The sequence below is a fragment of the Manis javanica genome, chromosome 1 (assembly GCF_040802235.1).
Source record: "Manis javanica isolate MJ-LG chromosome 1, MJ_LKY, whole genome shotgun sequence".
Lineage (NCBI taxonomy): Eukaryota > Metazoa > Chordata > Mammalia > Pholidota > Manidae > Manis > Manis javanica.
This window is the reverse complement of record NC_133156.1, coordinates 160,782,633-160,810,527: the sequence shown is the minus strand read 5'-3', so window position 1 is coordinate 160,810,527 and position 27,895 is coordinate 160,782,633. Positions and strand designations below refer to the sequence as shown.

Sequence of the window (27,895 nt, the reverse complement as noted above, 5' to 3'; positions counted from 1 at the left end):
AGCTCAATAAGCGAGTTAAGTTAGACAGTAAGATACTAAAGAAGCTAACCTTGATCCTTTGGTAACCATGAATCTAAAGTCTGCAACGGCAATAAGTACATACCTTTCAATAATCACCCTAAATGTAAATGGACTGAATGCACCAATCAAAAGACACAGAGTAATAGAATGGATAAGAAAGCAAGACCATCTATATGCTGCTTACAATAGACTCACCTTAAACCCAAAGGCATGCACAGACTAAAAGTCAAGGGATGGAAAAAAATATTTCATGCAAACAACAAGGAGAAAAAGGCAGGTGTTGCAGTACTAGTATCAGACAAAATAGACTTCAAAACAAAGAAAGTAACGAGATAAAGAAGGACATTACATAATGATAAAGGGCTCAGTCCAACAAGAGGATATAACCATTACAAATATATATGCACCCAACACAGGAGCACCAGCATATGTGAAACAAATACTAAAAGAACTAAAGGAGGAAATAGAAGGCAATGCATTCATTTTAGGAGACTTCAACATGCCACTTACTCCAAAGGATAGATCCACCAGACAGAAAATAAGTAAGGACACAGAAGCACTGAACAACACAATAGAACAGATGGACCTAATAGAACAGATAGACATCTATAGAACTCTACACCCAAAAGCTACAGGATACACATTCTTCTCAAGTGCACATGGAACATTCTCCAGAATAGACCACATATTAGGCCACAAAAAGAGCCTCAGTAAATTCAAAAAGATTGAAATTCTACCAACCAACTTCTCAGACCACAGAGGTATAAAACTAGAACTAAATTGTAAAAAGAAAGCAAAAGGCCCACAAACACATGGAGGCTTAACAACATGCTTCTAAATAATCAATGGATCAATGCCCAAATTAAAATAGGGATCAAGCAATATATGGAAACAAATGAAATGCAAGAGAATGAAACTGGATCACTGTCTAACCCCATACACAAAAGTAAATTCAAAATGGATCAAAGACCTGAATGTAAGTCATGAAACCATAAAACTCTTAGAAAAAAACATAGGCAAAAATCTCTTGGACATAAACATGAGTGACTTCTTCATGAACATATCTCCCCTGGCAAGGGAAACAAAGGCAAAAATGAACAAGTGGGACTACATCAAGCTGAAAAGCTTCTGTACAGCAAAGGACACCATCAATAGAACAAAAAGGTACCCTACAGTATGGGAGAATATATTCATAAATGACAGATCCGATAAAGGCTTGACATCCAAAATATATAAAGAGCTCATGCACCTCAACAAAGAAAAAGCAAATAATCCAATTAAAAAATGGGCAGAGGAGCTGAACAGACACTTCTCCAAAGAAGAAATTCAGATGGCCAACAGACACATGAAAAGATGCTCCACATTGCTTGTCATCAGAGAAATGCAAATTAAAGCCACAGTGAGATATCACCTCACACCGGTAAGGATGGCTACCATCCAAAAGACAAACAACAACAAATGTTGGCAAGTTTGTGGAGAAAGGGGAACCCTCCTACACTGCTGGTGAGAATGTAAATTAGTTCAACCACTATGGAAAGCAGTATGGAGGTTCCTCAAAAGGCTCAAAATAGAAATACCATTTGACCCAGGAATTCCACCTTTAGGAATTTACCCTAAGAATGCAGCAGCCCAGTTTGAAAAATACAGATGCACCCCTATGTTTATTGCAGCACTATTTACAAAAGCCAAGAAATGTTAGCAACCTAAGTGTCCATCAGTAGATGAATGGATAAAGAAGATGTGGTACATATACACAATGGAATATTATTCAGCCATAAGAAGAAAACAAATCCTACCATTTGCAACAACATGGATGGAGCTAGAGGGTATTATGCTCAATGAAATAAGCCAGGCAGAGAAAGACAAATACCAAATGATTTCACTCATATGTGGAGTATAAGAACAAAGAAAAACTGAAGGAACAAAACAGCAGCAGAATCACAGAACCCAAGAATGGACTAACAGTTACCAAAGGGAAAGGGACTGGGGAGAATGGGAGGGAAAGGAGGGATAAGGGTGGGGAAAAGGAAAGGGGGTATTACAATTAGGATGTATAATGTGGGGGGGTCATGGGGAGGGCTGTGCAATACAGAGAAGACAAGTAGTGATTCTACAACATCTTACACTGATGGATAGTGCTGTAATGGGGTTTGTGGGGAGGACCTGGTGAAGGGGGTACCCTAGTAAATATGTTCATCATGTAATTGTAGATTAATGATAACAATAAATAAATAAATAAAAGTTCAGAACCTAGAAAAACTAATCCGTCTCTTAGAAGTCAGTGTATACATAGTACCTGGAAGTGGCTTCTCAGATGTCAACAATGCTGTGTTGCTTAATCTGGGTGCATGCTCATAGGTGTGTTCACTCAAAAATCATTGACCCAATGAGAGATAGTTAGATCAGAGACTTGCAGAAGGGAGAAACTCATTCGGCTATTTCACTGAACAAAAACAGGAGTTAAAAGAGGAAAAGAGGGGCACAGGAGGACAGAAAGCCTATCTGGAAATAGTAGTGGTGTTTTCATATATGGATAAATGTACTAACTGGAAGCTAGTAAAGGAGCAGTTCTGGTCACTCTTTACTTGAGCACACTGACCAGGGGATATCAATGCAGTTTGAGTTATGTGGGGATGATCTGAAAACCTAGAGAGTTTAAATGATAAATGTGACTTAGTGGTCTCTGTTCTTCCATTAGCTCCTCCATCTTAGGCCAATGGGGGTATTATCCAAATAGATTTTATGTTCTACTATTTTCTGGAATAATTGAGATATACTATTTTTTTGTCCTCGAAAAAATATAAGAACCTCTAAAGTAGAATCCTATATATTATTTTCTGTTTTTCAGAAAAGTCTATGTAGGTGATAAGAAATCTCAATAAGCATGACAATATTCATAGGAAATACGGCAAATGCTGAGGATAAACTAAAAAATTCTACCTGAGCATCAAGCATGGCAATGAAACATTAATAGGGAACAGTAGTTTAAAACTCAATTGGATTTAACTGGTATTTTCTTTTATGTTTCAGTATATTCTGACTGTAAACAGAATCAGTGGCTACATTAGTCACTGAATAAGGAGAAAGAAGGAGAGCTACATCTGTGCCCTCTCACAGCCCAGTTTGGTGCTCCGGCCTCAAGGATAAAGGTAAGGTTTGCCTGGCTTGCAAAGGATTTTTCATATCCCTGCACTGCCTTCCCCAGAGGATAGGTCTGAGGTGGGGGGTGGAGGGTTTCTAAATATCAGCTTCACCCGCAAGGCTGTAGTCTCCCGTTGTGCTCTCTTCTGCCCTCTAGCTTGCCTGATCTTGCTGCTATTCTCCATTCTATCGGGAATTTTCAGTCTTCCTTAGGCCCTGCCTCTCTGACCACAAGAGCAATATCTTGGCAGGTGCTGGAAGTCTGCTCAAGCAGAATATAATCAATTTTAGGCTATTTTTTTCCCCATTTTTAAAAATTAGTTTGAAAGTTAAGGCAACAAGCAGGAACTTCTGCTCTGGCCTTAATTTTAGAAGGAAGGACTATTTGGCAAAATGGGAGTGATAGGAACTTGCAAGAAATTCCTTCCTGTTAGTGAATTATAGGCAAGGAAAAAGAGGCTGGCATTACATGGCATGTATCTTAAATCTTAAAAAGGTGCATGATGAAATTTTATTTAAAAAAAGACAACTCATAAACATGAATTTCTGCATAGGCACAAATGTGTTATTAATTGCAGTCACAAGCAGTGGTGGGAATTGGGGTTAGTTTCCGATTATATCCAACCTCCCAGGATGCTGTAGAGACTTCGGCTTTTCTCTAAGGGAAGTGGAGAGCTATTGGAGGGTTTTAAGCAGAGGACTAACATAATTTAACTTATATTTGAAAATGTCCACATTAGTTGCTATGTTAACCTGTGGTGGGTTATTACATTGCTTCAATAATAATGCAAGAAACTCACAACACATGCTGCCATACTCCACCCCACCTTTTGTGCTATTATGTCCTACACTTTTTTTCTTTAAAGGATTTTTTTTATTTTGCCTTTATTTTTGAAAGCTATTTTTGGTGAGTATAGAATTCTAAATTGAAAGTTGCTTTCTTTCAGCACTGTAAAGATGTCATTCCATTAACCTGGCTTGAGATTCCTGATAAGAAGTCTGTGATTATTCTTAACTTTGTTTCCATTTATGCAATGTGTCTTTTTTCTTCTGATTGCTCATAAGATTTTCTCTTTAAGGCTATTTTCAGGAATTTGATGTGTCCTAATGTGATTTTCTTTCTGTTTTCACACCTGGGAATTCATTGAGCTTGTTAGACTTGTAAGAATATAGTTTAAGTCAATTTTGGGGGCCAATATTCTTTCAATATACATTTTTGTTCATGTTTTTCATTCCAAAGGGGATTCTTGCAGGTGCCTCTGGCAACTCCCCACTCTCTGAGGGGTATGGGTTAATCTAGAGCAAAACTCTTCAAACGCAAGTCACTTGCAGCTCTGTTTAAAATGCATGTTTTGATTCAATAGTTTGGAGGTGGGACTTAGGTATTCCATTTCCATCCAGTTCCAGGTAATGGTTGTGCTTTTGGTTGACAGACCACTCTCCGAGCAGCAAGGTCTGGGGAGCTGTGCCCTGCCCCACCCAGCAGCCCTTCTAATTAACTGCAACAAAATTATCAATCTAATTAAGGGCATGTGCTGGGGGAGATCAGACCCCCTGATCCAGCTTCCTGCTGTACCTGTCTGTCTTGCCAATGGGTTTCAGCCCCGGGCAAGTTCACTATGGATTCAATCAGACCAAAGAATGACAGTGGAATGTTCTTGGGGTGAAAGAGTTATACCCAACTTTATTCCCACAATAACAGGTCTATCATGAGAATCCTGTCCACTCAGAGCAAGTCTGCATGCAGCAAGCCAGTCTCTGCCTCTGGGCCTCTCTACCTACCCCAGCAGCCGTCTCAGTCTCTGTCCTCGGCACTGCCATCACTCCAGTCTCATCTCTGTTCTCCTGCAGCCTTGCAGCCATGCCACCGTGTCGCTCCGACCACTGGGCAGGGCTCTTTATGTAGAGTCAATAACATATTGCCCACACGTGTGTAGTGAGCTAGCCGACCAGGGCCAGGTGAGAATCCTGGCCATAGGAACTTTCACTTTCTCCACAGTGTCACAGTTAATTTGTTCTTGGATAATCTTGGGCTGACTCTAGTCTTGTTTTCACCATGTTATTTGATTATCTATAAATTGGCTTCCACTTGGTAACCTGGATAATTGTTAAACCTGTGTTGGCTTAACACAGTGGCTTAACACGTGGCTAACCACATGAGCTATGATCGCATTAAAGGAATGAAGTGGATGATAGCTGCCACCTGCGTGGAGTGGAGGGGGCACTCTGACTCCCCGCTGGGCAAGTCCCTCTTAATCACAGTGGGGTGGTGGCAGTTTTAGGGGCAGCCCACCTAACCCAAGTAAACTCTGAATATATATTCAATAGGCATAACCTTGGCCTCTGGAAAATTCTAACTTCAAAACAACATTTCATCTGAACACACCTAAACAAAATCCAAGTGAACAAGAATGTACACTGGAATAATTTTGAATTAATCTCACTGAGTGAAGATCCTGAGGGAAACTTAAATACCAGTTTCTTTTCTTTCCTTTTCTTGTGGAATACCTGGGGAAGGAAGTTTGTTGCCTTAGTAGCATTCTTCCAAATGTTTCCTTCTCTTATTAACCGTTTTAAGCTTCAACTGATCTTAAAATAGAGGGATTTTTTATTTCTGTAGTAAACATTGTATACAGGGATAGTATATTCTGTATTATTCCCTGCATGTAAAAATTGTGCCTCTTTAAATATCCCATGATATTTGTCTTACCTGAGGGTTTCAGCCCCAGGCAGGTTCACTATACATCTGTAAGACTGAGAAATGACAACTGAATGTTCTTGGGGTAAAAGGGCTTTTTTCTCATGGCGGTAGGCTGAGCATGACTCACACCTGCATCCAGTAGTCTGCAGGTCCATAATCCATTTCAGTCTCTGCCTCTGCCCAGAGTACTGGGTGGAACTGTTTTTATAGTGACTCAGTTAATAACAACTCATTGCCTACAGGTGTGGAAGCATTAGCCTATCAGTAAGCCAATTACATCATCAAGTAGTTTAGAGTCAGGTGAGGATCCCAGCCATAGGAACTTCCACTTTCCCCATAATAGTCCAACCATTCACTTTTACTCTCTGTCTGGAAGCATTTTGGACTATGGAGCAAGGAGGGGATCCCAGAGAACAGAATTCTCACTAAGTTTAGAAGACAGAGATTGGAGTACCAGCAACTGGAAGTTATGGGACAGAGTACAAAAGGAGAAAGATACAGAATGAAAGAGAGAGAGAGCTACAGAAATTTGCATGGGTATCTCTCTTGAGTGTTTCCCAAATATAAGATGGGCATGTATGGAGTGAAACTCCATGAGCAATTGTCTTGCCAATGAGTTTCAGCCCTAGGCAAGTTCGCTATGGATTCAATGTGACCGAAGAAATTGACAGCAAAACGTTCTTTGGGGTGAAAGGGTTTATTACTTGGCTTGTTCTCCCTGTGGTAGGTCGAGCAGTAGTGTCTCTGCCTCTGCCCAGAGCACTGGGCCGAGCTCTTTACACAGTGCAATAATAGCTTATTGCCTAAAGGTGTGGAAGCAGTAGTCTAGCAACAGGCCAGATACATCATCAGGTGGTTTAAGTTCAGTGAGGATCCTGGCCATAGGAACCCCAACTTCCCCACAGCAGGAAAGAGAGATTAGAGGGCAATGAACTGAATGGTTCCCAAAGCTCGCACAGACCTAGAAATTATGCAAGTTATGCAAGCTCATCCTTAGCCAGAGTAAAGAATCCTCCTTAACTATTCAGAACACTCAGTAGAAACCCCCAAGAGCCACACCTTAGCACCAAGTCTACCCTATCTCTAAAATAAAGGCAACTCTAGTGTCTTGCCAATGGGTTTCAGCCCCAGGCAAGTTCACTATGGATTCAGTGGGGCCAAGGAATGATAATAGAAAGTTCTTAGGGTAAAAGTGTTTATTACCTGGCTTGTTCTCCTGATGATAGGTCATGCACTAGAATTACATCTTCATCTAACAGTCTGCAGGTCTGTAATTTTCCTTCATCTCTGCCTTAGTCCAGAGCACTAGGAAGAGCTCTTTATACAGTGACTCAGCCAACAATAGCTTATTGCCTATGAGTGTGGAAGCAGTAGCCTGGCAGTAGGCCAATTACATCTTCAGGTAGTTTAGGTTCAGGTGAGGATCCTGGCCATAGGAACTTCAATTTTCCCCACATCTAGATCCAGCATAAAAAAGCTTAAAAGAAACATAAAAAGGAACTGAAAATAACTTAATTTGCTGCCATAAAAAAGCCCTGCACCTTTAAAAAAATGAACAAAATCCAGATACTCATCAAAATAAAATCAACAATTTCTAGCATCCTTTTAAACACTGCTAGACATGCCAAGAAATAGAAACATGTGATCCATAACAACGAGAAAAATGAAGTAATAGAAACATATCCAGAGAAGCTATAAATTATGGAATTAACAAAAAATGACTTCATAGCAGTTATTATAATTATGTTTAAGTTGTTTAAGGGAAATATCAATATGGTGAGGAGAGAATCAGAAGATATTATAAAAGAACCAAATGGAATTTCTAGAGATTAAAACCAATCTCTGAAAATAAAAATTCATTGCATAGGGAAAAATATACAGATTAGATCCTGCAGAAGAAAAGATTATGGAACTCAAAGACACAGCAATAGATAGTAAAAAAAAATTATCCAAAATGAAGCATGTAAAGACAAAAGACTGAAAATAAATGAAGAAGGCCTCAGTGACCTGGGACAATATCAAGTACTCCAGTGTGTATATAACTGAAGTACCAAAGGAAGAATGTACAGGATGAAGCAAGGATTTATACAAAAAAGAAAAAAAAACAGCCAAAATCTGGGGACAAGAACAAATGGAAATAAATGACATTTCATACTGTACAGTTAAGTGTTTTCCCTCTTGGTAGCATGGAGAACAGATAAGAAGATGTCATCATGGAGGAATCATGGTGTGGATGAAGTGAAGGTTCCTATGGCCAGGGTTCTTACCTGGCCCTAGTTGGCTAGCTCACTACACACGTGTGGGCAATATGTCATTATTGACTCTACATAAAGAGCTCTGCCCAGTGCTCCGGGTAACGTGGTGGCAGGGCTGCAAGGCAGCAGGAGAGCAGAGCTGAAGACAGAGACTGAGATGGTTGCAGGGGCAGAGGCCCAGAGGCAGAGACCAGCTTGCTGCATGCTGCAAGCTCACTCTGAGTGGACAGGATTCTAGTAATTGACCTGCCATGGTGGGAATTAAGTTGGGTAATAAACCCTTTCATCCCAAGACCATTCCATTGTCATTCCTCGGTCTCACTGAATCCATAGTGAACTTGTGGGGCTGAAACCCATTGGCAAGACAATTGGCGATAGTTGGCAGGATTCATTGTTGACTAAGGAAAAGAATAGGCTGCCCTCAAGGGAGGAGTGTTTCAGCAGGCTGTGCCTATGGATGGAGAGACATTCGAGTGTCCCCCAGTGGAAATGTGGTACTGGGAAGTGGTGGAGGGCTGGGCTCCACCCCAAAAGAAAGAAAATTTGTTGGTGACTGAAATGGTGTCACTACGAGGTGCTGTGGAAATGGTAAAGGATGCCATGGTAGCCCAAGAGGAAGCAGCATGGGAGTGCAGGCTGCCAGGTGCCATGGGGCAGATGAAGGATGTCATGGACCCGTCAGTCCCAGAAATGGAGGAGCAGAGGATTGACGAACAGATGAGGGTGCTGTCCCTGCTGGTGCCAGAGGCATCAGCCCCTCAGTTGAAACCCCACCTGGTTCAAAGCCGGTGGAAGGACTCGGCAACCGCGGGTTCTTCCAGGAGAAGTGCAGCCCCCTCCTCAGGTTGTGGAGCGCTCCATGCTCTGCTTCTGCCCTCAGGCTCAAGCACAAAAGGAAATTGGTCTGCTTTTCAAAGGAAAACTTTAAAGGTCCCTGTGAAGGTCACAAGGACCCAGATGTAGGTCAGTTTGAAAAGGCAGGAGCAGACAGAGAGAAACTGAGTGCCTGGAGCTGTGGAAACAACTGAGACCAGAGCAGTGGTTCCAGCCACTGAGGACAAAGCAGAAGCCAGAGATAAAGCAACAAGATCGACCTGTGTGTCTGCAAGACTTTCTGCTGAAGAGGCTAGAGAAGGTAGGTATTGTAAGGCCCACTCATGGTTCTTTTGGGTAACTCATTTGAGTAGAACTGATTTGATTATAGCCAGGATGATCACTTGGTGGCAATGGATTTCCTCAGGCTTGAGGGTTATTATAATTTGTTGTAATTTGTTATTTTTATATTGTATTGTGTTATTATGGAATTTGGTTACAGTGCACAGGGACCATAGCAGAGGATAGAGGGCACACAGATTGAGAGGTGAGAATCCTGGAGGGGTGGAATGCAGATAAAGTGAAAGTTCCTGTGGCCAGGATTCTCACCTGGCCATGGTTGGCTAGCTCCCTATACATGTGTGAGCAATATGTCAATACTGGCTCTAAATAAAGAGCTCTGCCCAGTGCTCTGGGCGACATGGTGGCAGGGCTGCAAGGCTGCAGGAGAGCAGAGATGAGACTGGAGTGGTGGCAGCACCAAGGACAGAGACTGAGATGGCTGCCAGGGCAGAGAGGCCCAGAGGCAGAAACCAGCTTGCTGCATGCAGACTTGTTCTGAGTGGATGGGATTCTAGTGATTGATTGACCTGCCACCGCGGGAATAAAGTTGAGTAATAAACCCTTTCACCCCAAGAACATTCCATCGTCATTCCTCAGTCTTACTGAATCCATAGTGAACTTGCCTGGGGCTGAAACCCATTGGCAAGACACATGGAAATAGGTTGAAATAAGGAATTGAAGACCTGCATTTGAATCCTAGTTACACCTTAAAATTTAAGTTTCAAACCTTTACCTTTGTTGACAGTCTTTGATAAAATGAAGCCAATAGTATGTGTCATGGAATCAGCTGGGATGACTGGATATCACCTACCTTGCCTGGCACTTGAGTCAGTGCACAGTGTATTCATCCCTTCATTCCTCAACCAAAGATGGCGTTGGTCTTCACAGGACCTGGGGTTGGCTGTACCTGGGAATAAGAGGCTGAACTCCGGGCATGAGAAGGCAGCATGACAAACTCCCACTAGTGGCATTAAGGATTCTCTTTCAGAGAGGAGTCATTTCAGGTGTTTGGATGGAGTTCTGGTTCATGGGCCCAAGAGTCGGAACCCATCCTAACTCTTGTTCTAGCCATAAAGATTCAAGACAAAAATGAGAAACACCTCTTAGCCCATTTTGAAAAACATGAAACTTCCTCATTCTTCTCTAGGTGTTTCTGCAGTTTTGCTTAATATGCAGCCCTGGCCTTGTTTTAGCCCAAAAAGGCTTAGATTCCCTCCTCTCAATCATATTTTACAGCTAACCTGATCATATAAAAGGAACTCAGAGTATCCTGGTATGTATATAGCAAGTACCAGCAGAAAATCAGAAAAGAAAAATTTTAAATCAAGAGTATGAAGTAGATAGGGAATTTGTATTTATTATTTTTAATCTTGACTGGAAAGGAAATGGGTAAACTGTAAAAAGGTGAAGAAAACAACCGAGATACAAATTTTAATTACAAGATGACACTTTCAGGTAGATTTTATAAGTCTACAGGCTGAGCCAAATGAACATTCAGTCCTGAGACATGTAATGAACAGCAGTGAGCGTAAATGAGATTCAGGCACTATCACGGTGACACCTGGCAGCCGCTGGGTAAGGCATGATGGGGTTGGAACTCCTTCAAAGCCTTATTACCAAAAAATTGTCTTTATTTGAGAGGGCTGGTGGTTCTCTGAAGATCCCAGTTGAAAGGCTGTCTTCACTTGACTTATACCTCACCCAGTGTAGAAAAGTCTGTCCCCTAGGGGCAATTGTAGAAAGCATTTAGAAGCAATTGTTCAATGTCACAGCTGCCTAAGGAGACGGGTAACAGTAAGAGCAAACAACAAATTACTCATAAACCTTAAAAGTAAAAGTTGGTGCATGAGATACCTGTAAGGGTTTAAAACTCTCCTGAGTATTCCTGGATATTGAAAAGGATACACACATTCATAGGGCTGTGTGCATGCCCAGGGCTGTGCAAATACGAGGTGTCTCAGTCTGTTGAGGCTGCAACAACAAAATGCCACTGACTGGGTAGTTTAAATAACAGAAATGTATTGGTCAACCAAGATCAAGGTACCAACATTGTTGCTTTCTGGTTAGGGCCCTCTTCCTGGCTTGTGATTGGCATCTTCTAGCTCTATTCCTATCTGGTGGAAGGGCAAGGGATCTCTCTGGAGCCTCTTTTATAAGGCACTGGTCACATCCACGGTAATTCCATTTTCATCACTTAAGCATCTCCCAAAGACCCTGCCTACTAATATCATCATATTGGACATTAGGATTTCAACATATGAATTTTTGGGAGACAAAAGCATTCAGACGTACTCCAGAAATACCTGAGAAAGTCCTAAGCTCTCACTGCTGGCTGACCCTGAGAGTCTGTGAAAACAAGAAGGGAATGTTAAGGCAGAGTTGTCAATTGCCTATCTGAGTGTTGAAGGCATGTCCCAACACACACACAGCACCATGGTAAAGACTGGAAGATTCACTTGTTCCAGGCATTTAAGGAAATCTCTGTCTAACTGATCACTAAGCAAACCAAGCAGAGACTTCAGTCAGTACACATGACAAAGTCTTCATAAAATTAGTTCAGAAAAGTCACTAAATGAACAACAATTACAAGAAAAACCATGGGAAGGGAGGAAAATCTGATCTCCATAATTGTGATGTTATATTGCAATTTATATTATGTTGACAATGTCCAGTTGTCAACAAAAAGTTATAAGACATTCAAAGAAAGAAATAAGAAAGTAAGGCCCATACACAGGGAAAAAAGAAATCAACAGAAAATGTTCTTGAAGAATCCCAGACATTGGATTTACTAGACAAATATTAACTAAAATATGCTCAAAGATCTAAAAGAAACTATGTCTAAAGAACTAAAGGAAAGTATAATATTTCACTAAATAGAGAATATCCATCAAGAGACAGAAAGTGTTAAAAAAAGAACCAAATAGAAACTCTAATAAAAATCAAAAGCAGATAATTTGAGATCAATGTAATAAATATTTAAAAGTATAATCAAGAGAAACAGAAAGAAAAAAGTAATGAAAAACCAAAGGAAATGAAGGAAGCTTAATTATTACAAGATGTAGAAAATATTTTTAATTAGAAACTGATACTACTTCATTAAAAAGTTTACAACTTTGATGAAATAGGCAACTCATGGGATTATAAAAATTATTCAAATTGGCCCAAAGTGAAGTGGAAAATTTGGACAGACCAATAACCATAGAAAAAAATTGAAAAAAAATTCAAAGTACTACTTTCTCTGCCAGAAGTTCAAGGCCCATTTAGTGGGTTTAGACATATTTTCTGAAATCTCTGGGGAACAAGTAATTCATATCTTACATATGTTCCAGGGCATGGAAAAAAATGGGAGCTAACCAACTCATTTTATGAGCCCAGCACTCATCCCATCCATGAGAACAAAGTCAGACAAAGAAAATTATCTTTCTTGCTTTCAAACATTGGTTAAAAAATATCAGCAGTCATACTTCTTGTTATTGTCATAGTCTGTTTGCTGTCTATTTTTTTCTGCCACTGCTAGGGAATTTTGTTTCTGCTGCACTGTGCTGCTTTCCACCAGGTGTCTGATGCATCTTGATTGTGTGCTCATTTGTCATTAGGTTTCCCTGTTCATGTGTCAGTAGCTTCTGTTCTTATTTACTGTACCCTACCTCCAGTATTTTACAAGAAGGAGGAAAACTTTCTCCCTGGAGAGGTGAGTAAGAGGCAAGTTGGAAAGAAATCATGAATGAAGTGGGAAGAGGAGGCAAGGGTGCATGCTCAGGCAGCCCTCTGGATCCAATCTTTGTATCTTCTAATTTCACCAGCCTTAACTTCATCCTACCACAGACCTATTGTATTTTTAGTTAAGAACTATATGTCTTAGCATTCAAATAGTCACCCTGAATTACCTCCTATAAAAAGTTCAACTCCTCCAAAAATATATTTGCTTAAATTGACATCTTTCTCATCTACTCTATGAAGTGACTAAATTATTGGTTGATTTTAGAGTGCACCATCCCTGGAGATAGCGTCCTTATCACTAGATGTGACCTTCCTTGTGGATCACATACTGAGCACTCCAAAGGGGTTGTTATTCGATGGTAATGGTGGTGAGGATGATGATAATGTTCTAATCAATGAACCTTCCCTTTCTGACAGGGTCACTGAATGGTGATATTTTGAAGGCTTGGTGGTACCCATTTATCAACCTCAATTTGAAGAATAAAATCAAAGGATTCTATTCTCATCATTAAATTTAAGGCTGTGTTATTTACTAAAGCATATGCAGTCTCCTTGACCTTAAGTATATTTTTAGCCTATATTTCATCCTAAACACTAGACTTTGAGGAAATACCATTAGGCTGTGTAGTATAACATCCCAGCATGATAGCTGGTATTTTTTTTATTAAGGTATTATTGATATAAACTCTTACAAAGGTTTCACATGAAAAAACATTGTGGTTACTACATTTACCCATATTATCAAGTCCCCACCCATACCCCATTGCAGTCACTGCCCATCAGTGTAGTAAGATGCCGATCCACTATGTCCCTTCTCTGTGCTACACTGTCTTCCCCGTGACCCCCCACACCATGTGTACTAAACATAATACCCCTCAGTCCACTTCTCCCTCCCACCCCTCCCCTTTGGTGACCACTAGTCCCTTCTTGGAGTCTGTGAGTCTGTCTTGTCCCTTTGGTTTTGCTTTGTTGTTATACTCCATAGATGAGTGAAATCTTTTGATACTTGTCTTTCTCTGCCTGGCTTATTTCACTGAGCATAATATCCTCCAGCTCCATCCATGTTGTTGCAAATGGTAGGATTTGTTTTCTTTTAGTGGCTGAATAGTATTCCATTGTGTATATGTACCACATCTTCTTCATCCATTCATCTACTGATGGACCCTTAGGTTGCTTCCATATCTTAGTTATTGTAAATAGTGCTGCAGTAAACATAGGGGTGCATATGTCTTTTTGAATCTGAGGACTTCTATTCTTTGGACAAATTCCAAAGAGTGGAATTCCTGGGTCAAATGGTTTTTCTATTTTCAGCTTTTTGAGGAACCTCCATATTGCTTTCCACAATGGTTGAACTAGCTTATATTCCCACCAGCAGTGTAGGAGGGTTCTCCTTTCTCTGCATCCTCACCAACAGTTGTTGTTCTTAATCTTTTCATCCTAACTGGTGTGAGGTGATATATCATTGTAGTTTTAATTTGCATTTCCCTGATGATTAGTGATGTGGAGCATCTTTTCATGTGTTTATTGGCCATCTGAATTTCTTCTTTGGAGAACTGTCTCTTCGTATCCCTCAGGTTCAGCTTAGAGGGGGTATCTGCCTCTCTTCCTTAAGGCCTCTGGCCCTGAAACTCTCAATCTTAAAATGAAGCAGAGCCAAATTTCCTGGCTTGAGATTCGCCTGTTCTTATTTTCAAAGCAGTGTGACCTGACATGAGTTGAATGGCCCTATGTACACAGATCAATTTTGCTGTCATGTACAGAAGTTCTGAAGTATATCTGACACTTAAGGTACTTGAAGAGAAGAAAGAAAGTGCAAATTCTGATTGTTCTTTTACACATGGCACTTTCTAAGGAAAAAGGCCAAAAGTAGCCAAGAAGAAGAGCACATGTTTAGAAACTGGCAACTTTTGTGTGGATGTTACTTTACCTGCATCCCTGTCCTCAAGCAATGGGATGGAGCAGGCGAAAGTAAAAAAGTTGCTCTAAGGCTTTGGGATCGGGTAGCATAGAAGCAACTTACTATCCGGTTGGACACTGGCATTTGGGGCGGTGGAGGATCCAGTGGTTGCTGTAGCTGTGCCTGGGTGTGCGCAGATGGGTAATCATGGAGGTCAGTGAACATGCCATATCAGGACTATTCAATTCATTGACTGAATCAATCCAACATTTATGGAGCACCTATTGTGTTCAGGCTCTGGAGCTATGATGATAAATGGAAGCAGTCCCTGCCCTTAAGGATCACATAGTCATGGGTACGAGAAGCAGGAGTGGGTAGTTTGGCGTGAAGGCAAGCAGGAAATGTGACAACATACATCCACTTGACAAATTCTTTCCAATAATAGATAACTGACCTGAGGCTTCCTTGCAGGAGAGCAGGAGTTAGGTTTATTTGCTCCAATATTTAGGTGGCAACCACAGAAAGCCTTCAAAGGCATGCAGGAGAATGACAGCCTAGTTTATCCACCTTTTATATTTCATAAGTTAGAGGCATGGTAAGGCTCTGTTTTCCTGGGAACTATACTTGACTCTGTAATTCACTGACGGTGTGTGCTCTGGGAAGGTAAGTGGGTTGAAATTTAAGAAAGAGGGTTTTCTTCATTCTGCTACTCACTAGTTGTTTGATGTTTAAGGTGCATTTGTTGTACACAATATGTAGTTGGGTCTTGTTTTTTATCCACTCTGGCAATCTCTGTCTTTTAATCCGTGTATTTTGACCATTCACATTTAAAGTTATCATCGATGTAACTGGATTCATATCATTTTTATAACTTTTCTATTCACGGTCCTTATTTGTTTTCTTCTGTTTGCCTACTATGGTTTTGAACATTCGATATGATTCCATTTTTTCTCTTCTCATAGAATACCAATTCCATTTTCTCTTTATCTTATCTAGCAGTTGCCCTCAAGTTTTCATGTCCATGTATAGCTAATCTAAGTCCACCTCCAAATAACACCATCCTGCTTCATATGCAGTGCTATCTACTGATATGCCCATCAAAGGCATTCTGAATTTCTGTTACATTGTGGATTTCTAGCATTTCTTTTTTATTTTTCTTAGTTTCCATTTCTCTGCTTATATTACCCAGCCATTCTTTCATGATGTTCTCTTTTTCTATTAGAGCTCTCAATGTATTAATTGGTTATTTTAAATTCCTTGTGAGTCTGGTTGATGGTCTTAAGATTGTGGGTTTTTTTTTTTTGTTGTCTTGGCAGGCCTTGCAATTTTTTGTTAAAATTCAAACACAATGTATCATGTAATAGCACTCAGGTAAAAGGCCTTTAGTGCAAGGATTTATGTTAATCTGACTAGGAGTTGGACTGTTTAAAATTTACTGTAACTGTAGGTGCCAGTGGCTTCAGCTTCCTGCAGTGTCCTTGCTGCTGTCTCCCTGGTCGTCTTTGGGCTTCCCTAAGAACTCCTCCTTAAAAAGAGTCTGTACTTTGCAGCTTTTTCAGCTGTAATTCAATTTTTGTGTTTGAATCCTGTTGATGTGGTGACAAGCAGTGGGGGAGAGGAACCATCCTATAATTTAAGTAATTCAATCTCATCCTTTTACTGGGCCTCTCTCTCTGGCTGGGCCCTTTACAAGGGATTCTTAGCATTTTTTCACCCCTGAGGTGAGACAGGAAGGCTTGAGGAGGCTAGAATTGCATAAATGCCCTTCTCCTATGTAGGATAAGGCTCTGTAAAGTCTGTCCTCATAAAAAAGGCCTTTGTTATGGAGAATGATCTGGCTGCCTTTCTCCTCCACCTGCCAGGGGGCCCAGCAAGGGATTTTTCTTGACTTTTCACCATAAGAAACTGTTGGGGTTCCTGAAGGTAAAACCCATCAAAATCTGGAGTATCTCCTAAGACTGTGGCTTCCAGGAGTTTCTCACTCTCAAGCTAGCCCACACTCAGCTTCCAGAAATTTATCAAAGTTACTATACAGGTGATCCTACCAGTTTATGGCTCCAGTAGCTTCTGCTCCAGGTATGCTGATCTCAGCTATGAATCTCACCCATCTCTGTGGAGCTGTCACCAGGAAATGTGTATTAAGGCAGGAATTACATTTCCAAGCTTCCTTGAAATTGCTCTGTGCCAAAGGAACAAAATAGAAGGCATATGTCCCAATTCCACAACCGGTCCATAGTAATGTCTGCAGTGTTTCCCCATGCTCTTACCCATCTCCTGGAGGCCAAGGACCATGGACATGATGGAACCATAAGATGGAAAAATCCCTGCGTACAAGGAACAGGCCACTAGATTGCTATATGCACGAAAAATAATCATTTTGTTGTTCTAAGTCACTGAAATCTTGATGTTTATTTGCTACAACAGCTAATGCTACCCCATCTAATAAAGAAAGTGGTATCTGGATATTTGGGGCCATAGTTACAGAAACCTAAAATAGTTTAGTGACTAGGGTCCAGGAGGCAAAGACATAGACATGGTAGGCTGGGAAGATTGGGACTCATGTCAGCTGTGATGCAGTGATGAGTGAAACTGTTATGCAGGACAATATGGATGATGAGATGAGACTGTCAGAGAAAGTGATGGGAAAGAAGCAAAGTGCTGATGTATATGGACTGTTTCTTCATATGTTTATCAAGTTGAGATAGAGAGAGAAGTCAAGAGAGGGAGAGAGAATTGGCTAAACTGACAAGCATACAAAAAAAGTCCAGAAGTGTGGGTCCTTACAGTGTTGCAAAAATTGAGTGTTTAGAGATACTAGATAATAGGAAATAAGACTGAAAAAGTCTTTGAGCAAAGGCCCATTAAGACTTACCAGGTAAACACAGTGACTCTGTCTTGAGGAAATTACAGATAATGGATATATTTCCATCCAAGCCTTGTTTTAGATGGCTTCAAGGTAACTACAATTAAACTGACAGATTTGCCTGAGATGGAGGAAGCAAAGATGTAATTTCTGCTGCCCACCCCCTCCCTGGTCCCCACGTGTCTGCCACATCTGCTGGAACCATGCCCACTAACTGCAGCCTGTGCTGCCAGCTCCAGCACTTCCCTGGCCCTTCTCCCGTGAGCTGATTGTGCTGCTTGGCTCTGGAAGCCCACAACCCTGGTGCAGGGCTTGGCATGTCCAAGGGGCTTAGAAAACATACCACAAACAACTTAGGCTTCATCAAACAGGTGGTGAGGTTCCCTTGGTCTCTCATTTAGCTGCCATCTTAATTATTTTTCCTCTTTGAATGGAGATTTCTGCTGTTTCCTGTTCCTGGATATTCTAGGTAAACAGGCCATGCTGGTGATGCTGGAGTTCTTGTTTGAGGAGTCGAAGAATGAACTTAGCAAACACTCAAGGTGGGAGAGCCAGTGAGAGGCTTTTATTTAGAAATAAAGTGAGAGGACAGAGTTCCTGGCTCACACCAGGAGGGGACAAGAGAGGCCCGTAGTGGTGGTAGTGGTGCATTGTCTAGGGGTTTTATAGGCAATTGAGAATTGTGAAAAAAGGCTTAGGTGTGTGGACTTAAGTGGTCCCTGAATATTTAGATTACTTAATGTTAACACAAGGGCCTTCCTGCTGATTTCTCCCTGAGATAATGGAGTCTTGGTCTGGGAGCGTATCAAACACTGCCTCTCAGCCCCCAAGGTAGGCTGAGTTATTGTCTGTTTGCTACGGTAAAGAGTAAGTTAAGAATCTTACTTCCTAACTTCCTGGGTGTTAAAACGCAATCTTTCCTGCCTTAAGAGCACTTGCAGGCTGAGTTGCTTATGTTTCTTTCAAATCCAAGCTGTGTTCTAAGTTCTCACCCATTTTCCACAGGAATGAGCTGTTCTCCTTGTCACGTGATGACCCCCCATCCCAGCCATGCCTTCACCACCCAGAGCTTTGCCCCAGGCCCCACCCCACAGTGGCTCCTCCTGGCCCCACTCCACAGTGTACCCCATCTGACCCCACCCCCAGCCCAGCCCATGGTGGCCCCTCCTGGCCCCACCCCATGGTGGACCTCCAACCTACCCAGATCCTGGGCAGTGCCAGGGTCAGCAGAGAAGGCCCAGTGCTGAGGCAGGGTGCTGCCAGGAAGGACAGGGCTAGGTTTGCCCAGGTTGTGTCTGTGAAGCTCTTAGGCAGCAGTGTGGGGAAAATGCCCTTGGTGACAGTAGCGGGCAGCTCTTCTTGGGCCAAGAAGGGATGCAGTGGGGCTTGCAGACGGAAGGTGGTTAGGATGACCTCAGTGGAGGGTGAGGGCTGCATGACTCCAAGGGGACTGGCTGTCCAGGGTCAGGAGCACATATTCTGTACATAGTGTGAAATGTCCAGACGTTCTGGTGACAGTCTACACTTGTTTGGCAAGAAATGTTAGGAAAATTGACCCAAATGACAGAAAAATGACCTAAATCTAAATGTGGGGTGGGGGTGGGGGTGCAGAGAGCTAGCATCCAGGTGTCCAACCTTTTGTTTCTGAGAAAAAATGACTTAAAAAAAAAATCAGGACTAACTTTAAGGCCTTAAATACATTATTCACAGTTAGATTTCAAATGGGAAAGAGGTCATCAATCAGGCATGAAATAATTTAACAAGACTTCACTGAAACTTTATAGAAAAATAACCCGTTACATCCCTTGCATGTCAGTTGAGAGGGAAAGGCTACCCCAGGGACTTGCCCCTTTGTCAACATCGCAGTCGGCCACCCTTGAGCCCTGCTTCCTCTCCCTGGTCCTGTCGCCAGCAGCCATCTGAGAAGGCGGAGCTGCCCAGCACGGTGCCAGGCTTAGGGGACCCTGCGTGGCCACAGAACACCTCCCCTGGGACCACAGCACATCAGGTTTGGCACATATGTTTTATTTTACTTTCACGTTTACAAACTCACGAAGCCATTCTGATAAAGGGAAGGTTGAGGCTGTTGGGAAGAAAGGCTGGACTCTCCGGCACTGGGAGCTTCCCACCAGGAAATTGTCCCGTTATCTCAAGGGCTCTTACTGTCTCATGGCACCTGAGACGCTCCTCAGTTCCTGGAAGATGCATTCCTGGAGGCTGCCTTGGCCCAGGGTTTATTGCTGGTGAACCTGATTATCCAACTTATAGTCCAGGCTGATGGCATTATCAGAAATAGGCCCCGTGGTGAGCATTTTGCTGAGATGAAAGGGAACTGAAATATGTAAACCGCATGGATTCTGCACTGCTAGCATGTTGCCTGGGCTTGCCTTTGGTCCTGGAGGAGACAGGCAGAGAACCCTGTTGCCCATCCAGATGCGTCAGTTGAAGACAAGAGGAGGACAATAATCAGGGTGGACATGCCCGCAACCACAGCAGCCTGAGCCCCACACCCCAACCAGCCCTTCCTCTCCCCATGCCACATTCCCTTTAAGGCTCCCAATGTTCCCTTTCTCAGGCGGAAAGACTATACACTCCCCTCTTTCCAAAATTGTGTCTCTTGGGCTGAATGAGATAAATACTTGGCAGGCAGAGGTTCAGAAATCCGGACCACCAGTACACAGGCATGTGTTCTGGAAAGATGGACTGCTGAGATGTCATCCCTGAACTTCACAGAAACACAACAGTCAGGGAAAGAATGGTTTACCTCTGTGGTTATAGCAGCGCCAACATGGAAGCCAGAGGTGTAATTTTATTACTCAGATTTGATCCTATTGTAGCCCCTGTGCCTTTTTCAGGCCGTTGAGCTTCTCTATCTCCCCCAAAAGCACTGGGTGCCATTCCTGTGATCCCTTGGGGACACGCAGGAATGCCCAGCACCCGGGCACCCTTCAGTACACCTGCCTGCCTCTGACAACTGAGGAGAATGGCTTCTGACGCTGTGTTATGCTCCCTCCTGGTCTGTGAGACTGAAAGTATCTCGTCCTTGCCCCCTTCTGAGGAGAGCCCAGGCCTAAGAGCACTGGCAGGAGCCAGAGGCGAGGGCCTCAGCGCACCTATGTCCACACTAAGGCCTGATGGTCAGGGTCCAGCTTCACCTGCCGAGGGGCATAGGTCCGTGGAGACTGAGGGAGTCTAGGCGTGCAATGGCGCAAGTGCCATTTCTGTACTCAGATCTCCACCTTGCTAGCCTCTGGTCTAACAATGATACTTGAATTCACAGTCCTACATATTAGTTTAGCAAAAAATCTGGCTTCTGGTACCCAAAGAGCTTGAAGTCCCCTTCAAAACGTGCATACAGGCGCCGGATGTCCCGTTTGCTAATGCCCAAAAAGTAGTGCTCCACCTTGGTTTTATTATACACGGTAATGCCTGGGGGAATGGTCGGGTAAGACACCAGGTGGTCTATGCCAGCTTCCTTTAAGATGTAGGGGGCATCATCCTCCAGGGTCTCATGGTGACCAATCACACTGTACTTTATCTCACAGGGAGCACACAGTTCTACGTACGTCACCCAGTGAATGATGTGGTCCCCAAACTGCAGGTCCAGCCATCTGTGGTTTGGATCGCCCAGGTAGCGCACAAAATCTTCAAACTGGATGCCCCTGGTCTCTGTCCGGTTCTTCCTATATTTCCTGATGATGCCAGGGGCAATCTCATGTCTGTACCAAGGCTCAAAGCGTGGATTGTGAACAAACTTATCCTTAAATGCAGAAATCAGTCTTTCGAAGGGATCTCTTACGATAAAAAACTTGAAGTATGTTTTCAAGCTAAGGGAAAAAATGAAGATAAGCAAGAGGTTAGCTTGATACTGCTGGTGGTAAAGGCTGTGGGAGGAGGTAAGAATGCGAGCAGCAGCAGCCACTGTTTGTTGATCCCTTTCCAGGATGAACCCTGTGATGAGAGTGTTACCTGCATCACTTACTGAATCCACTCGCCCAGTCCTGGAAGCAGATCCCATTATTAACCCATTTTACAGTGAGGAAATGGAGGCTCAGAGCCCTGAACCATCTGAGACCACAGTTATCATCTTAGGGGGCCACTGTGAAGATATCTATTTAACCTCTGTTTTGCTTTATCTGAATATTTCAAAACTTAAAGGACATTTAAAAGTTTTGCTCCTGGGCAGAAAATTGTAAGGGCAGGGACTCTGAATTAGTAAGAGTTGAGGCCAAATAAATTTACTCAAAGTGTACATCTTTAGAAATTCAGTTCAGCATTGACAGGGGAAAGAAAATGAGGGGGAGGGGCTAGGGAAAATGAAACACGAGGCTTTGGGCTCCAGCTGGCAGGAAAGGTGGCCTGCAGTGGCACAGGGGTCACCAGTGAAGGGCCTACAGTGATGGTGACAGAACAATGGTGACCTTGGACATTGCTGCAATTACAGTGTGCTTACTCCCTGCCAGAAACAGCAGGACTTCAATCATTTGCTCACAAAACACTGTGAGATCAGTGTCTCGGGAGTAACAGGCCTGCCCTGACTAGGGGCCTGGATCTCTGATCTAGCACTTAACACCTGCATCCTAGCATCCTAAAGGTTCTGTGCAAACCAGGAGGCTAAACAACAAGCGCCAGAAGCGATGAAAATCAAGCAGCTGAAAAGCAAGGGAGGTCAAAGTTAATCTGGTGCCTAGGCATTTGCAGCTTCTGTGTTCTCACTCCTTTTCAACCTTGTTCTGTGGGGCCATGTCACAGCTAATAGAGGACCTTCACCATATTAGCTAAGTGATTTTTTAAATGCCAGTCTCCATCCTTGCTGTGATCATGAGGTCTCTCTCCCTTTGCCTGTGCTCAGTCTACTCCCTGAGCCCACTCTTGGGGACAGCTACTCAGAGGCAGGCATAATGTCTTAGGAGAAAATGAAAAATCAAGTAGGGGCTCCCTGCAACCTAAAGCCCTTTCTTTTGAAATAAAGGTCATATTCAGTAAGGAATCCACAGAACTTAACAAAACCAAAGTAGAACAGAAATGACTACTCATTTCTATTAAGAAAATTACGTACACATCATTTTAATGGACTACACAAAGGTAAAAGTGGAGAAAACGTTCTGAAATTCTTAGGAAGACTTGTGGATTTGTGCCCAATGAATGCTGGACACAGGCTTGGCTACCTCTCGCCAGGGCAAACCAAGAGCCCGGGCAGTCTGAGATGCACGCGAGTACAGACCTGAGCCCAGGTGTTACTACCTAACTCCTCTCCCTTTAGGAACCTGCTCCTACCGCTTCTGAATCTCTGCATCGCTGAAGGAGGAGAGACGAGGAAGGCCGTTCTTCTCGTGGTCGTGAACCACATTTTCAGGGATCTCCTCGATGGAAGGAAAGGCTCCTGAGAACAAACAAGGGAGAAGGTTGGGCTGGCTGCTCTGTACCACCCTTCAAGAAAAATGCCCAGTTTCTTAACTGGGGCCCTATGTCCCCCACAAGCCCATCCCCCAAATCCAAGTTTAGGTCTTTGAATTCCAACTGCTTCTGCTGGCAAGATGAGGGCATGAAGACAAGCCTTTGGTAATCCATAAGCCAACTGGAGGAAACAGATGAGCTGGGAGGAGGAAGGAGAGGGAGGGAGCAAGGGGTAGAAAATACGGGCAATACCTACCTCCTGGTATCACACCTAGATTGGGTTAAATCTGACATTTAAAAAGTATCATTGCATGCAAACAAACCTCCTAAAACCACAATACCTGCTCCACTCTAAACTAGGGGAAGATGCCAGAGGAGCAGGACATGAAATGTACTGCTGATTTATGCCCACAGCCTGCATGGGCCCATCCCTCCTGACAGGCCAGGCTCTCCTATACCACATCCAACGTGTTCCTAGGCAACCTCACAGCATCCCAGACAGGCAAGTGGCAAAGATGTTCTGTGCTGGAGAAACCTGGTAATGCAGGGGCAATGGGTTCTATCTGAAGTGGGGTCAAGGAGGACCAAGGGTGTCTGAGAAGGCAGAGCAGGATCAAGCCACAGTGCCCATGGCTGGCTGCTGACTGGAACCTGGGTGTTGGCCCATCCCCGGATTAGAGAGCTGGGCAAATTTTTCACTTTTCTCAACTTAGACAAATGGCAATAAAGCACCATCATCCATGAAGTTCTCAGCCAAGCCTCAGTAAGCCCTCACACCCATCTTCTGTCTGTTATTTGAGCTCCAGTCCAGAGCCTGCACTGCAGGCCATGGCTGGCTGGAGAGCAGAATGAACATCTGCTCTTAGGGGAGTGAGACAAAGCGGGTCTGTGGGCTCACACACAGACCTGTTCAGAGGGACCTGTTCCTGCGCAGGTGTCTTTGGGAAACTGAAGGCAGCCACAGGACCATCTCTTTTCTATAATACAGCCCAGCAAACCCACTCCCATTGTTATCCTGCCCTTGTAAATGGCTGTTTACTTCTTTAAAATCTAGCACCGGAGTGGCAGGTATGAGAGACTTGTACATTGTCTTAAATTTGATCTGCAGCCCCATTCTCTGAGGTCAAAACTCCATCATACCATCAGATTACTCACGGAGCACATCATCACACACCAGATGACACCAGTGTCTTTCCTCCCCTAACCAACTGTACAAAGGTCAAATGACAGCAAACTGACCGCCAGCTCTGAGAACAGCAGGAGTGGTGGGCAGGACGGGACCCCAGGGCCACATCCCTCATGATGAGGTCTGATTCCTAATCCAGCAGTCACACTGCTACTGACTGGGATTTTGTTCCTTCTGAAGCTGAATTTAATGGACAGAACCCATAATCATCTTGGATAAGTTCACAGTAACTGGAGTTTAAAAAAACAAACATGGTGTCTTTAGAGTGGTGATCAAAACCTGTAAGTGTACAAGGTCACTTTTCAATGATCTAATTGGTCCCCAAATAAACAGATTTCCTGAAGTAAGTCAATTTGGTCCTCTGAATATGGACGCTCAGTGTAAAATGAGGACAAGTTTCTTTTTCCCCAAAAGGCACAGGCTACTTCATCTGCAGGTGAAGAGGCCCCAGACCCCGTGGTAGGGCTCCCCTCCCAGGCAGGGGATATGGGCCCTTCACAGCAGCTTCCTGGTGGCTCAGGGAGTATGTGGCATGACTTACCAGGATGGAGCTAGAGACTAGCAAAAATCAAGGCAATGCATCTGAAGAGGAGAAGCAAAGGGACCAACCTGGGTGGGCAGGCTGCCTGAGATGGGAATGCCACTGTGGAAAGTGACAAGATCCTGGCTTTAGGGGTGGCTCTTTGAAAAACAATCACTATTAAATTAACTCCCAAAACTTCTAAAGTACAGCACTAACAAGAAAAACACACAGAGAACAGTCTATAAGGCTCCCAACCTTTTCAGGAGAACTGTCCCTTCCCTTGGCTCCTCTCTGCTGTCTCCCCCCAGCCTCCACTGGCCAGTGACCCTCCCCAGCAGCCCTGATGTCCACTGCCCAGACGCTGCACACACCATTTAACACGATCAGCACTTTCTTCCACTGGGTGTTGCCCACTTTGGGGGTCTGGCAGAAAAGAATCTTGTGCTTGTCACAGACAAATATTCTGTCCAGGACAAACTTGGAGACTGTGGTGTGTGAGAGATTCTTCAGGGCTTCGTCCCTGCACACATTTCTCATGAGTTCCAGGCGCTCCATGTAGACCAGGGGCTGAACAAGCTGGCTGTCTGAAAACATTTTCCCAGTTGGCTGTAACAAAATGCAAAGGGGCACAAGGGGTTCCTTAGTACAACACAGGACAAAACATGGCAGGAGCCCTCAGGAGCCCTGGCCCCTAACCTTGAGCTGAGTGTTCGGTCACAGAGGGCGAGAGCCAGGACGGCCTGCACGGAAACTGGAGGACTCCACAGGGAGACCACTCCAGGGGCTTGCAGTTCAGACTACGTAGGTATGTCAAACCACACCAGTTCAAACACAGATGGCCCTCATGTTTCTTCCTCCTTGGTTTGGGCAAGCTGAGGAGGTAGGAGGGCCGTCTGCCTGGCACTCTGCTGATGGGCTATGGGCCAGGATTTCTGGGGGCCAGCAGGGCCTTTAGTGAAGGCCAGTTCCTGCTCACTTCATTCTCCCCAGCATTTCCCTCTGGGTAATTCTCAGGGCCCGTATGTGGACTGGACCTACAGACCACTGTCTACATACACATGGCTGTCTGAAGGTACTCTGCTACACTGGTGTATCTGCTTTAGTAATTTAAGAAAATACCCTAGGTTGTTCAGATTAGGTTTTTAAAATGTAGAAACCATCACTCCACATCCTCAGGGATGAGGGCGATGATGTTTCTCTGTAACACAGTTTAAGGAGGGGAGGGGTTTGCTTGGCGATCCTGTCAGTCCTACCTGTTTAGCTGCTGTGAGCGGCTGGAGCACATTGGCCCTGGTTTCTGCTTCCAAGAGGTTAACAGACCAGATGAGAAAATCTGCATGAACTGGGTGGGGGAAGGCTCTGATGCCAGAAACCCCTGCCTGTCAGAAAAATGGGCCTAGTACCGGGCTGAAGCAGGCACGCTGGAAGCCCATGTCAGCCCCTGGACCCTGGGAGCTGGCCCAAGGCACAGCCTCGAGCCAGGCTGCTGACATCGGGGTCCAAGCTGCATGAGACAACTGCTACTTTTCTTCTGTGACATTTCAGTCTTTGAAGTTTGATCGCCCCTGAGTTATCTAGAACAGGTGTCTGAATTGCTTTTTCTCAAAAAAATAAAGAACAGCATATAGGAAGTATAACTTCCAGCCCATGAGCAGCTGAGACAGCTCTTCTGTTACCTTCACACTTAGAACACACTGTGAGTGAAGAGACTGTCACTCTCCCTAGGAAGTCCTCAAGCTGTGGCTTCCCTGCAATCTGGCACTGAATGACACAGGGAAATCCGAGGCCCGCACTGTCACATCTTTGTAGGCAATTCATTCTCAGTAGCTGGGTGCTTATAGATTTTTGCTGTCATGACTCTAGCACATTAAGTCTTGCCAGGGTATGTCAGCACAGGTGACCTCACTGACTTCCCAGAGGGAAGCAGGCCCCTCCACCTATGTCCTCAGCTAAGAACGTGGGTGGGGGCAAGCCTGTGTGGGACAGGCAGTCACCTAAGTTGGGAGGCCTGCTTCACCCCACAGCCTACACAGATTTTCTCAGCAGCTCTGAGGATCCCTTGGAGCAGAAACCAGTGCCACTGTGCTTTCCAGCAGCTGCTCACAGCAGTGAGACGCCTGGTACAGCTGACATGACTGCCAAGTAAACCCCCTTAAACTGAGAAACAACTGCGCTCATCGCTGAGGACCTGGAGTTCCAGCCCAACAGAGCTTTGCCTCCATGGAGGCTTTTATAGATGAAATATGCAAAGTTCTTTCAGTGGTTGAAGAGGGCTATAGACTATGGATTGTAGTTGGTGCTTTTTCCTTTCAAATTTGGGTATTTCTTTAAAATACACAATGAGTATGTATTACTTCTTAATAAAAAAATGATTTAAAAATATTGGCTGGTAGAGGGAGCACCTACAAAGGCTTCTAGAAGTTCTAGGAAACTGTTTCAAGTCCTCTGTGGATGATTTCTACTACATTTGGGTATTTTCTGTATCCAGAACAGCTTTGCAAAGACATTTTCCTCTCTTCCTTCAGCACAATCTTCCACTAAAAGCCACAAATCTCCCAGAGCCCCCTCAGAATGTCTTTCCAGGGCTGGCCTGATCCCTTCTTACCCCCCACAGGCCTCTTCTCTCCTTTCTGGCCACCCCTTTCCTACAGCTTGACAGCCACTTCCTGAATTCCTACAGCTTGACAGCCACTTCCTGAAGTGGCCTCTGGGCCTTTCCGCTGCTCAATCATCAGAGATGAATCAGTACTGTTGGCAAGGCAAACGAACACAAAGTGGGTTCATCTGGCTTTCCTTCTTGAAAGAAGGGTGACTTGAAAAAATAAAAAAGATGATAGTTCAAGTTCCAAAGTATGACCAAATATTCTCTGGGACTGCTTTGGAACTTAACAGAATAGAACACAAGAGGCTTTCTGTTACATGATTTAAATCTATTGCTGTGTTACGTGGCAGACTCCATCATTTGACAAATACTGAGTGTTTACTCTGTGCTTGGAGGCAGTTCAGTGTTTTGTGGAAAGGCTGAGAAAGCCTCAG

At 43.8% G+C, this 27,895-nt stretch overlaps 1 protein-coding gene across 8 annotated transcripts in view; it reads right to left on the bottom strand.

Moving 5' to 3' along the window:
* Window positions 1-19,757: 19,757 nt before the first annotated feature.
* The window catches only part of CHST10 (carbohydrate sulfotransferase 10), a 33,462-nt gene continuing 25,324 nt past the window's right edge, over window positions 19,758-27,895 (bottom strand). For 7 of the 8 annotated variants that reach the window (XM_073239588.1, XM_073239590.1, XM_073239600.1 and 4 more), the window contains 3 exons: window positions 25,231-25,465; window positions 23,031-23,136; window positions 19,758-21,580 (listed from right to left, as the gene is read on the bottom strand). In XM_073239588.1, coding sequence (XP_073095689.1) covers window positions 21,043-21,580; window positions 23,031-23,136; window positions 25,231-25,465 — 879 coding nt within the window. In that variant the 3' untranslated portion in view covers window positions 19,758-21,042. The remainder of the gene's footprint in view (window positions 21,581-23,030; window positions 23,137-25,230; window positions 25,466-27,895) is intronic. The other variant, XM_037020021.2, reaches the window with a different exon arrangement.